Genomic DNA, 12,909 nt, shown 5'->3' on the forward strand with positions numbered 1-12,909 from the left:
GCGAGAAGAGAGGCTGAATGGGACAGAATGGGATTTGGTGCTACTGCTACCATCGTTGGGGAGATATATCATCAGGAGGAAAAGCGTCGCAGAGAGTGCATCACAAGGAGTGAAGTTGCGTCTTCTTTTCCTTGCAGATGACGGTTCGGGTTCATTCTCTCCTGTTGCATGGTAAGTGTGGTCCATTCGCAAACTTTATAACTAAAAAAACTTTTCACTACTCTCTATCCATGAACTACTAACACACTCTGCTGTTTCCTCCTCCTCCTTCCTTCCTTCCGCAGTCTTCGTTGGTTCATTTATACATGTGAAACGCGTTCTCTGGCTGGCTGGATTGTCCGCTTGGTCTGCCGTACATACATGGCGGCGCAAGATGGCGACCTCTCTAAAGCAAGGCCCTTGCTATACATATATATATTCATATACATATATATATATATATATATATATAAAGCATAATTATAAGGCTACGAAAACCAAACGAATTTTATTTTATAGCGATTATACACTTATATAAACATATTAATGGGTAGAATATTCAGATTCAGATTGACAATAAACCACGCCAAATATTACACACTGGCCCTTTAAGTTATTTCAAAGTAACTGCATCTCTCCCTTCATGCACATGGGTTTACCCCTTGAGATGCACAAATAATGAATTTGAAGCCACAGCTATATATCTCCATTCTTTTTCCACCTCAAAACATTAACATAAATGCTATTTCCACAGTAGAATAAAGCCAAGGTATAAATAATGAAATGAATGATGGCTAAATTCCATTGAGCTTATTTGGTTTCAGGGTCCTGGTGGTGTGCATGCTGGCTCAATGTCACAGCTTACTGCAATACTTTCCCTACTACAATTTCCTGACTTTGTCAAAATGTCTGCTACGAAAGAGGACGGCCAAACATTGGCAGTAAAGCTACTGGACCTAAACTAATAATGCATTTTAAAACTGACTGCAACCAGTAGAATGGAGAGAACTCTGCTATAACTGGGTTGATGCTTCACTAAAATGACATCAGACACCTGAGGTTTAACAGCTGTTAAACTGACCATGGCTGCAACATCAGAGGGTTAGTCTTAACATACATTTTAGCCTCTGACAAGTTGTAAAAGGAAAAAAAATAAACATAAGGAGGCAAGAAGTGTGCACGCAATACTTTCAACCTTTGATTCACTTTGTAACCACAGAGAAGATTGACCATTTGAGTCGGGGGCTTATTTTCTAAGCACTTAACAGAACACCAAGGGAAAACTTTTCTCACATGACAACGAGGTGAAAATGCAGCATCAGCACCAGAGTAGCGCCCCTGGAGATTAAACTGTCCTGCTGAAGTGTCCTTGAGCAAGACAGACTGTCACCTACACAATCCTCATCCCTTCTGCCTCTCATTAGAAAAGAAGAGTGTGTTATACATGCACCCTCACCTCCTGTCTCTGTCCTTGTCTCTGGAGCGAGAGCGGCTCCGGCGACTGGACCTCCGACTCCGGCTGCTGGCCACCCTGCTGTCGGAGGATGAGGACGAAGAAGAGGAGGAGGAGGATGACCGGCGACGCTGCTTTCTCTTCCTCTTGCTCCGACTGTCATCCTCACTATCAGAGGAGCGGCGACCCATGCTGTCTGACTGTCAGCTGGCAAAACACACACAAGAGAAGTGTTACTGATGAGCTATGTCTATTTTAGCAACAATTTCATACACGCCTAAACTAAGAGTATCGACATGAACATGCTGAACTATTTAACAAAACAAACACAACATCGTATTCACAAAATATGTTTTAATGCGGTTAATAAAACACAGAGGTCTCATATTGGATATGGCTGTGTAGCTAGCTAACACGACATGTAATTTAGCTTATCCAAGACATTGAGGGGTATGAGTTACGTAATAAAAGTCCCCGATAAAGCTATAAAAACGACAAAAGTGTTGCTGTAAATACAGACGACATAACATTATATTTCAAAGGAATTTCCAAGGAGGCTAGCTAGCATGCTAACTGTGCTCCACTAACGTTTGGCTGTATGCTAGCTCTTGTTTTGACTGAAGCAGCCTCGCCGTTAAACAGTAACAATGTCTCACGCTGCGGTCAGTAAACGTTACGTGAAATACAAAGTATGGCAAATTAAATGACGGTTTCATTGAAAGAAAAGTCCCGCTCCTCACCTTTAAATTGTTGTGAAGCTCCACAACTCAGCCATGCACTGCTCAGCAGACTCTACTCGTCAAACCGGAAAGCATCGATGGAGTCCAGACTGAAGAATCGATCACAGAGCAGTCGATCGAGGGGCTGCTCTCATCTGGGTTTAAATGATGTGTTCTCGGTTTGCTCTAAATGATATCTCTAGCCTAAAATGAGCCTTAAATACTGCAATATTTTTGTTGTCACTTCATGGTAGTCTAAAACTATTTAAAATGATTATTTATATGAGCCAATAATAAAGAAGCTTGATTTTATAAGAGGTTTGAGGGTGCATCTTGTTGGTTCAGTGAGCCAACAGGCAAAGGAATATATTTCCATTATTGCAGGACTGATGTAAGGTATTTGAGGGAGGGGGGATAAATTTGTCAAAACTGAACATTTGTGCTTTTTCCAGCATACCCAATTCTGGCACTGACTGTCTTTCATAAATCCAGAAGGTCAAATAATGGAGCATTTTCTTAACTTATTATTTCTAATCGTTATATTGTGTCTCGTTTTGCAACTGACAATTTTTAATTTCACTCTCCAGCCATTTGAAAATATTCCAAATTTAAAAGGGCTTTTAATGTTTATTCATGTACATCAACAGTCTGGGCTACTCATATTCCGTTTTGATCTGCCCTCACGCGCACCACAAATGATCACATAAGCAAATGCATGTGTGAGCTGTAGGTCTGTCAATGATCATTTGCATGAGGTCGTCCTCTCAAATAATAAGGTTTTACACCAGCATACACACACAGACAGACAGAGAGCTGCAAGGGCAGACAGAGCATCCAAGCAATTTTCAGCAAAGTATAATAATTAATTGACTTCATGAAATTCATAAACACATAAGGAGACTGAAGGTGAAACGACCACTGTTTCGCTGGCAACATGAATGAGTGATTGAATCAATAGCATGGCATATAGGAATGGCTGATAGAAACAAGTTAATGGGGTCCTCACTGCAAATAGAGGCTGCTTACTGTAACACTGCGATTAGGAATTCATCCTGCTCTCAGATGCAGCAAAAATAATAGTAATTAATGCCTAAGGTTCAAGCTGAAACATCGTTAATATTTAATTAGGGGAATTGCTGGAGCCCTTGTGTGGAAATAGGGCTTCATATAGATTATCAATAAACACGCTTAATTTTGCATCAAATTCATCCCGACGTTTTCAAAATCCCGCGGTATCCTGTTTCTGCTTTTGCCTATATGTTTCCTCCTCTCCTGACTTAATTGCTCCCTCTCTCTGTCTCTCCGTTCACTTATACCTCCACCGCGAGTCGAGCATTGTTTATTTATTTTTTGCAAATATAAGGCAATCATTTCAGCGGGAAAAAGCCAGTTGAAAAGCTTAATTAGTGGGCCCAATGGCAACGCATCGCGAGAGGCATTATAATTAAACGCTTAGCTGCTATTTAACATCCTAATGGCTTAAATAGTCCGCAGAGAATTAATATTAAGCGATATATAGTCTCACTAATGATGACAATTTAAAATACATAATTGTTGATTAGAAACATGCGTGGCGTGGAAATATGAAATGATTTGTCTCGTGTCTTTTTGCACATTTTAATAGTGCATGTGCAAAAATATTATTATTAATAATAATAATTACAATAATAATATAAAATTAGGCTTAAAACATCGCAATTATTTTACAATTTTTTGCTTTTTTAAATTATTAATACATTTTTTTTTTCTTTCTTTTTTCTCGGTAAACTTCTGTGTCACATAAAAAGCGACGACATGGCTTCGCACAAACACGCCAAAAACTTATGGATAAACGCACCAGGCCTGAAGCCAACTGCATGCAACTGGGGGTTCAAGACAAATATGTTCACTTGAGCTTCCTCGCAAAGCTCCTTGTATGAAGTCGCTGCAGCTCCTCTCGGCATCCCCAGCTGCTCCCCTTTTACCTCTCTTTTCTCTCCGTGTCATCGTTGACTGTGACTTATTTTTCCCCCAGATCACAGATATATAGCCTACTGAGGAAGGACTCCTCATCCATGTGCCTCTCTCTCTCTCTCTCTCTCTCTCTCTCTCTCTCTTTCTCTCTCCCCTCTCTTGTCATTTTCAGATTTTTTTTAAGCCACACCCCTGCAGAGAGAGAGGGAGGAAGAGAGAGGGAGAGATCCATGACCATCTCCCGGGTGTTTAAAAACTAACTCAGGACAATAGCAGCGAATGAGCGCTTAATTAAATTAATTAGTCCTTCTTGTCAATCTCGGATTAATGGCCAATAGCGACGGTGCTGCTTAATGTTGTTTTTTTTTTAACTCCTCTTCCCTCTCTCTCCCATATCAGTGAAGGGGAAGGGGGGCTCATCCCGGCATCCTGAGGGGAGGTAATTTGCACGGATCAAGGGGGCAAGGCGCCGCAAAGTATAAATACTGTGACTTCAATAGAGGATCACCAGCAGGTTCCCAACTCCGCTACCAAAGGAGGGAGGAATTGGCTGAGAAGATATATTCTTTATATATTTTTTACCTTCTTGCAGAGTTGGCAGCAGCAGCATCACCTCGTATCATTTTTCAAGGGGTCGACTTTAAAACGAGCCACACCATTGATGTCTTAAGCTGTCGTGGAGCAAAGGGAGAGAGTGTGTGAGTGTGTGTGGTGGTGGTGTGTGGTGGTGGTGGTGGTGGGCTTTTTTTTTTTTTTTTTTAAGAGGAGTGAAGGCAGTGATGGAAGAGCTCACCGCTTTCGTGTCTAAGTCCTTCGATCAGAAAGTGAAAGAGAAGAAGGAAGTGATTACCTACAGGGAGGTGTTGGAGACCGGGTCGACGCGAGCAGGGAGCAGGGAGTCTTTAACCGCGGAGCCGGGGAGCCGAGAGGAGGCTGCAGCCGTCACCCGGAACGTTGCGCTCTCGCCGGGCAGGGAAACGGACATGCTTGGCCCGGAGAGAATCAGGGACGCCGGGAGCCCCAAACTCATAGACGGTAGGACTGCATGGTGTGCTACGCACAGTCTTTATCAGCAGGGATGTCTGGAGGAGACTTATAGAGGGAGCAACCAAGTCCAGGGAGGCTAATCGAACATCATGCACTGATCATATCCATTATTTTATCCGCGAAACACTTAAAACATCTTCAATTCCGCTTATGATTATCATCCAAACAGATATTTCAGCAGCACAAATAGTGTCAGCCTCCATCTAAGTATTGGCGAAGGGGGTTTATTTATCATAGTGCTTTCTGCAACTCTTTCTCTTACTGTTAGTTGTTGCCATACAGCACCGTCAAAAATGCTCCTTTTACATGCATTTTACCAGGCATTATTCCTCATAATATATTCAATATTAATAAGATGACTGCAGCTTTGTAATGTCTCACTGTGGAGCAGTTTGAAAGTTTCAATTCACTGGAAAAGGCCTAACCAAAAACTATGATAAACACAAGGGCCTCCTGAGGCAAACTAATATCAATTCTTATATAATATAATATGACTTTTAAACCAGGTGTCTGGCATTTGTTATATCACAAATTATAAATGTGACATAGGTGCTTTATAGTCCTTGATTTGCCTTAAGTTTTCAAGCCTACTTCCGATTGATTAGAAGACATAACAATGTGGGTTTAATAATCCATGTGTCAGTTATCGCGGGAATCTCTTTATATCTTTTTTCAGCTAAAAGAAGGTGCATGAAACACCTGACATGCAGATCACTGCACATGAAAAGGTGGCAATCGAGTGCTGTCATTTCTCGGTGCACATGCATGTCTGTTTTCAGGCGTGAAAGCACATAAGTCACCTAATACATGGCTTGAATCCAGACCTAATGGTTCCACATTAAAATAGCCTCTCAAATTAGGTGGAGTAATTATTGTCGTGGCTGTCCAAAAATAATTTAGTGCTTTTATATATATAATTGCATTGCAAGAATAATAGGGAAAAAAAAAAAAAACATGGGTTCAAGACATCATTAAATCACATTTAAAATGGCAAGGATTTAATTTAAAAGGCCAGTTTCAACTGTGTTAAAATAATTTATAGACTTTTTTTTTTTTTTACATTTTAAGAAAAGCTGTTTGCTGTGATTTATTTATAAAAACCTAGACAAAATGTGACAACACACGCAGGACAAGACATCCTGGAGTTGGGTGGCTTGTAAAAAAAAACTGACATCTGTTCGTCATGGGCAGAGTGGTTAAAAGCGGAGCTGCGACAAGCATGTATCAGACATCCAACAGTGGGCACAGCGTTGCATATTTATAAGCAGTTAATAATTAAAGAGCTTTATGTAGCTCTACAAAACATCCGAGGTCTGATAGCTCTGTGATATTTGAGGGCTGGGAGGGCATGTCTTTCTTTCTTTCTTCCTTATCATGGAGGTTTTATTTCAATTGGTGGAGGTCGATAATCGTTTCAGGTCTTACCTTAAACCTGGGGTCGAGTTTGCACACCCCTTAGTTTGGCTCATTTTTACTGACTGAAAGATGCTGTATCAAACTGATAACTTGTGTGAATTATACAAGGTATTATTTTTCCAGATTAAAAACACACTGACAGATTCCATAAATATGTGACTATGATAACCCCAGACTTGGAGGTCACAGAGCTGATATCCCCCTCTCTCCTCTCCCCTTCAACAACACAGGCAACACGGACGTGAAGGAAAGGAAAGAGGACTCGAAGCCTTTAGAGGACGAAGCACAGACTAAAATCAAACAGAGGAGAAGTCGGACTAACTTCACATTAGAGCAGCTCAACGAGCTGGAGCGGCTCTTCGACGAGACGCACTACCCGGACGCCTTCATGCGGGAGGAGCTTAGCCAGCGACTGGGACTGTCGGAGGCCCGAGTACAGGTAGGGAGAGACGATTCAGCTGATGGGAGGGGAAATAAAGAAAATTAAAAAGTAATTACGAAAATATCATAATGATAATAATAATAATATAGGCCTAGTATTAATAATAAAATATAGTAATACTAAAAAAGGTAATAAGGCAGCATGTCTGGTTTGATAATGTGACACAATCTAAGTAAATTATTTTAAATAAATAAATAAAATAAATAATCAGTGTTATCATTTTCATTTACAGCATTACTATAACCATGGCAACATGAGTATTTATGTGTACACAAGTGTCAGAAAAACTGGATGAGTGACCCACGTGCTTACATAGAAATAATAATTATGACAGACTAATAATAATAATAATAATAGAAAAATATATATTTTAAAAGCATCCATATTTCTCCCATATTCTTTCTTTTTTTTCTAGGAGGGATTTTTACTAATATCTTCACTGATTTTTTTTTTTTTTTTTTTAATTATAATCAGCCTGCAGAACACAGTCTGAGGATGATGACATTTTGTTTTTTATGGAGGTTTTTCATGTTGAATTTAAACGTGCACTTGGCGGACTACAGTAGGCCTGAATTTGAGGAACAGTTTAGAGGAAACTCCCATGGGTGTTTCTCATTTTTAATAAGTTGGAAAGGATTTTTAAAGAAAAAAAGAAACAGAGTTCACCATTAAAAACGTTATGTTGTCATCATTTTCTGATTATTTTTGCTTGTTTTGATTATGTCTCACTTAGGGCTGAGTGTCCTTTAAATCTTTATTGCCCAAATCCACGGATACAAATAAGCCTACGAATATTTGCCCTCAGTTTCTGGGTGCATGTTACCAACCAAGGCCCCATGTTTGTCAGAGACTCTGTCGTTTTTCATGGGGACACACCATCTGCGCAGAAACCCAGTAAGGCTTCAGCCAGTCATGGAGGGAGGGAGTGTGCAGGGGGGGCTCAGACATGCCTTGTGTAATGGGAGCAGGGGGACAATGAACATATAGACAACTCCTCTCATCTGATTTAGTCCATCAAAACCCTATAATATCTTATTCCAGACTCTTTTATCCCGCATGCCCCGGCTCTGGGGAGGACTGAGCATTTGTCTCCATATTGAATATGGCGGTCACTGTGGCAAAAAAGAAATCATAAAACGGGGCCTAAAAGATCCCAAGCTCACCCTTCACCCCCCCTGAAAAAAAAGTTAAAGCCAGCTTTTTGCAGGGCTCTCCCGGCCTGAACTGGAATCTCACCAATAAGGCGTATTGTATCCCGAACAAGGAGCACAGCTCGGGGATTTGCATAAATTATGTATTATTTTCTACCCAAATCAAGAGCAGCTCTCTCCCTCTTTCCCCTCTGTTAGACTATTATATCTTTTTACCACTTGCACTGCAGAGACCACACATTTATTTCTGATTTTTTTTTTCCTTTTTAAATATCTGCCTCAATCAATAGCAGCAGAGCATTTGCTTTTATCATCGCGATAAATTATAGCTGAAGCGTGCACAAAAGGACTTCCGATTGACATATACTGTGGTCAATAAATGAAGCCGGCTGACAGCCAAATCAATATGATATTTCAATCATGCTTGTGTGTGTGTGAGTGTGTGTGCATGTATGTGGACCTAATGTAAGGGAGATTGCAGATTGACATGTTGTATTGTGGGCTAATTTAGCCCGAGCTTTGTCTGGGAGATTCAAAGCAGATTATCATAGAAACAAATCGTTTAATCTGTGTTCCAAGGCGTTTCTCTGAAATTGACGCTTGTCGATTTCAACAGAAGTGAGCTGTCTTTGAAGCGGTTGATTTTTTTTTTTAATGTGTGTGTATGTGTATGCAAGTGTGTGTTATAGCGGTGATTAGACAAAACTGCGAGGCATTTAAGCGTTTCTCTGACATGGATTTTTCTGCAGATAAGGGTAATTAATTTCAGCGGTCATTTAATGAGAGGGAGATGGAAAGAGAAAGAGGGAGATGCTCTCAGATCGCCTTGCTCTGATGTCCAAAACCGTAATAGCATTGCTGCTATTCGATATCTGAGAGTCCATTCAACTCTTCGGGGACACTAATCTATAGAAAGATGAAACCAGCGCTGACAAGGTTATTTATTATAGTCCAATAGTCCTGCACATTTCCAACAAGAGTGTTTCTATTCTCCTAATAAGCTTGTAATGCCCACCCCTCTTTTCGCAGATTTTTTTTTTTTTTTTTTTTTTACTACTTTCCATTTTCACTTCTCAGCTCCAACCCCCTACCGTCCCTTGTTGTAGACTAAATGTAATAATTCAAATCTGGGGTTAAGCAGTGTCATTAATATTTCAGTGCTCCTCGGGGATATTGTTTTTCTGCGGTTGTTGTCACTTTGAGAGGCATTACACACGGCCTCACAAGCAGCTGCCAATCAGTAGGCCTAGGTCTCTAATTAATTTCTGTCCCTGCAGGTTTGGTTCCAGAATAGAAGAGCCAAATGCAGAAAGCAGGAGAACCAGTTACATAAAGGTACGCTTTTATCCATGCATGCTCCCACAAAACTGTACTTCTACTCTTTTCTATTCTGTGGGCTCTAATGCATGCAACATCTTTAATCTGAACTCACTGTTACTGTTTGGGACTTTTCATTTGCAGTTAATTAAGCCATCAGAAGCACTGTGATGCCTGTTTATCTTGGATGTTATTAAAGTTTACTGCTCACTGCTCAGTTACCCAGTCCCACAGTTTGCTTCTTTGTGTGTCTTTTAAAAAAAATATCCTCCTCACAATTAGGCTATCATCTGTGCTTTTTGCAGGAGTCCTGATTGGAGCAGCGAATCAGTTTGAAGCTTGTCGTGTAGCGCCATATGTCAACGTGGGGGCTTTACGGATGCCATTCCAACAGGCAAGTTACTTTGAAGCGCCCAGTCTTAAAACCAGACCAATCCCCGGACTGCTGTCTTGGCACAGGCTCTGCCCAAGTGCTATGCAGAGACTCCAGTTCCAATGTAGGGGGTAACTAAACTCTTATTACCACACTGACAAAAACACTGTGCCAACACAGCGTAGCCTGTACAACCTAATTGGAAAATTCCCTCTATTGTTTTATGGCTCATTTAAATACTGGAGCAGGCAAACATATTATAGCCTGGTGTAAAATAAGACACCCACCAAGGGCAGTAGTTTCTGGATGTTTTCCCTCTTCACCCAAAAGTGTAATTTCCATGGTGTGTTTTTATATTTTAAGCTGTGCACCTGTGTGTGGGGGACAGCAGAGTCTGGACAGAGTAGTGAAATCATGCACATAATTTATGTTGCATCACATTTTTAGTGAAATCCAGTCCTCACTATGAGCACCATGTGGCCTGGTCTGGGTTTATTATCTTGTAGGCAAAGGCCCAAGATTCCCAGAGGCAATGAAAGTTTGACTTGAGATTAGATTTCATGCTATTGATGTCCAAATAAAAACTCACATTTGACCTTTAATTCATAAGAGCTGCAGCAGTCAGTAGTGTCCCCTAGATGTAGATGGCACCCTGTGATTTGAAAATGAACCCTGAGGTGCAGATGATGCCACTAGGCCACCCTGTCTCCTTATAGGAGTAAAAAGTTGAACCACATCTGCAACAGTCACACTAGTGAAATGACCCTTCAGACATCCCACTGCAAAGTTAACGCATGTTCTCCCCCTTCTCTCCCCATCCGTGCGTCCCGTCCTGTAGGATAGTCATTGCAACGTGCCGCCCTTCTCCTTTCAGGTGCAGGCGCAACTGCAGCTGGACAGCGCCGTGGCCCACGCCCAGCACCACCTGCACTCTCACCTGGCAGCGCACGCGCCCTACATGATGTTCCCCGCACCGCCGTTCGGCCTGCCCCTGGCGACGCTGGCGGCCGAGTCCGCCTCCGCCGCGTCCGTCGTGGCCGCCGCCGCCGCCGCCAAGAACACCAGCAAGAACTCCAGCATCGCCGACCTGAGACTGAAGGCCAAAAAGCACACGGCCGCGCTGGGACTGTGACGCCAGGGAGACGGGGCGACACGAGGCGCACACGCGCTATCCGCCACGTCCTCGTGACAGAGACACTGAACATGAAAGTGACAACAAAAATAAAAAATAAAAAAAAATCCCAAGGACACAGTGAGAAAAAAAAATATCAAAGGACGATATTTATGTTTTTTCTTTTTTGAAATGAAGGACGACGAGTATAACTATAAAAATATAGGCTATTTATGAGACAAAGAAAAGACAGTGAGAAAGAGACTGTGACGTGATAGCCTACACAGATGTGATTTTGGACGCCAAATGAAAAGGCGCATGGGATGGATAAAGCTACGCAGGGTCCCTCTCTGCAGCCGCGTGGCTGAGGAGGGCGACAGGACACCCTGAGGAGGAGGTGGAGGAGGAGGAGGATGCAGCTGGGACGGTCGATACTTTGTCAAACAAGGCGAACCATTCTGCAGTTGTCCTGTTTTAATATTATATTATTATTGTTATGATTTTGAACCTATATAGAGGCTGGCCTCGGTATAAAACAATTTCTCTGTAAAAAGGACAGAGCAGGAATCCTTTGACAAAAAAAGACAATATTCAAAGTGTTTCTCCCTCTTTCTGTTTCTTGTCCAAAATTCAAAATGCCCAAGCAGTGTTTGCATGAGCCCCCACCCTCTCCCTTTCTCTCTTTCCCTTCTCCCCTCTCTTCCTCTTCCTCCCCTCTCTGAGGAAGGGCAACTCTCACGTGAATGTTTGGCCTATATTTGACCTTGTTTGGACCTCCTCTGGTGAAGGTGAAACTCTAGGCGACGCACCAGAAATGTGAGATTATAATATATGTGTAGGCTATGCTGAACTTTTTTTTGGTCAGGATAACCCGATCTAGTGTCCATATGAGGTGGTGATGTGTCCCCTTTTAAAGGAGCATTATGTCATCTGAACACACGAGCAAATGACAGTACACACATGAGGACTGTATGCGATCCGGTACGGGCACGTGTAAAATATGTTTATACACAAGAAACATGCATTATTTTTATTATTTAGTGGCTTTATGAATGCCTTGTGGGGAATTTGTTCATTTTGTATTTTACTTTATTTCCGTGTATTAAAAAAAATCATGTGCTTTCTGTATGTAATTTTGATGTTTTTATAACAGTGGAAGTGATCTTACCTGAGGCACGGGTTTCTAAAAAAAAAAAGAAAAAGAAGAAGAATACTCATGAAATTGTTTTACTTTTTTTCCATCACATGTGAAACGTGAATCCACCTAAACAAAATGTTTTCGTTCCTATAATAAATTAACTAAAGTTTCTTTAACGAGTTGACATTATTATTTTTTTTACATGCGTAATTGGCCCTTAACAATTTAATTATTATCATCTTTATTATTATTATTGCTGGTAAATCTTTGAGGGCAATAGATTTTTAATAATTCATGCCTCTAGCTATAGGTCTTTTGATAACGTCACAGTTGTGACAGGCCCGTTTAGTCAGGAACATGGGTGTCTGTTGCTGCTCCCATGCCAAACCGATGCATTATTCATAATCTGGTTATGGAGCGTTTGGAGAGGAGGACTTGTAATTTCCAGTACAAGCTAGAAAAACTGGCAGATAAAGGGTGAAGAGAAAAGGACCGTTCAGTGGCTCAAAGATAATTTTGTTTTTGCAGCACTTGAAATGCACACAATTACATTTATTTATTTATTTATTTTCTAACAGGGTTCTCATTTAGATTTGAAACCACTCTGTTATTCTTGCAATAATTAAATAAACTAACCCCAACCGCATAAGAATTGTATAAAACAAAGATGCATTTTGATTTAATTACACTCGCAGTGTGTTTGTGGGATAAGTTTGCCTTAATGCCGGAATTATCTTTTGCAAAAATATTATATATATTTTTTTCCACCAGCAACTGTGAAGATAGTGTCAGTCATAAACATTTTTACAT

General features: G+C 41.0%; 2 protein-coding genes across 3 annotated transcripts in view; one reads left to right on the forward strand and one right to left on the reverse strand.

The window, feature by feature from the left end:
- The window catches only part of rsrc1 (arginine/serine-rich coiled-coil 1), a 136,144-nt gene extending 133,889 nt beyond the window's left edge, over window positions 1-2,255 (reverse strand). The window contains exons 1-2 of the mRNA XM_049577499.1: window positions 2,173-2,255; window positions 1,436-1,639 (exon numbers count right to left, since the gene is read on the reverse strand). Of these exons, the coding sequence (XP_049433456.1) occupies window positions 1,436-1,623 (188 nt within the window). The 5' untranslated portion in view covers window positions 1,624-1,639; window positions 2,173-2,255. The remainder of the gene's footprint in view (window positions 1-1,435; window positions 1,640-2,172) is intronic.
- A 2,520-nt stretch (window positions 2,256-4,775) lies between these two features.
- On the forward strand, window positions 4,776-12,219 carry shox2 (short stature homeobox 2). 2 transcript variants are annotated; one of them, XM_049576485.1, is made up of 5 exons: window positions 4,776-5,139; window positions 6,798-7,006; window positions 9,438-9,495; window positions 9,783-9,871; window positions 10,689-12,219. In XM_049576485.1, the coding sequence occupies exons 1-5, from the start codon at window positions 4,884-4,886 to the stop codon at window positions 10,980-10,982; spliced, it is 906 nt and encodes a 301-aa protein (XP_049432442.1). In that variant the 5' UTR covers window positions 4,776-4,883; the 3' UTR covers window positions 10,983-12,219. The 2 variants fall into 2 exon arrangements, with proteins under 2 accessions (XP_049432442.1, XP_049432441.1); XM_049576484.1 differs by having other exon boundaries at window positions 4,858-5,139; window positions 10,725-12,219.
- Window positions 12,220-12,909: the final 690 nt, after the last annotated feature.

This window comes from Epinephelus fuscoguttatus, linkage group LG5 (assembly GCF_011397635.1).
Source record: "Epinephelus fuscoguttatus linkage group LG5, E.fuscoguttatus.final_Chr_v1".
Lineage (NCBI taxonomy): Eukaryota > Metazoa > Chordata > Actinopteri > Perciformes > Serranidae > Epinephelus > Epinephelus fuscoguttatus.

Bases quoted from the DNA above. Each gene is read 5' to 3' on its own strand.
- shox2 (XM_049576485.1), top strand. From the start codon at position 4,884: ATGGAAGAGCTCACCGCTTTCGTGTCTAAGTCCTTCGATCAGAAAGTG. The intron at 5,140-6,797 runs GTAGGACTGCAT...TCAACAACACAG, and splicing joins GAGCCCCAAACTCATAGACG to GCAACACGGACGTGAAGGAA. The intron at 7,007-9,437 runs GTAGGGAGAGAC...CTGTCCCTGCAG, and splicing joins TGTCGGAGGCCCGAGTACAG to GTTTGGTTCCAGAATAGAAG.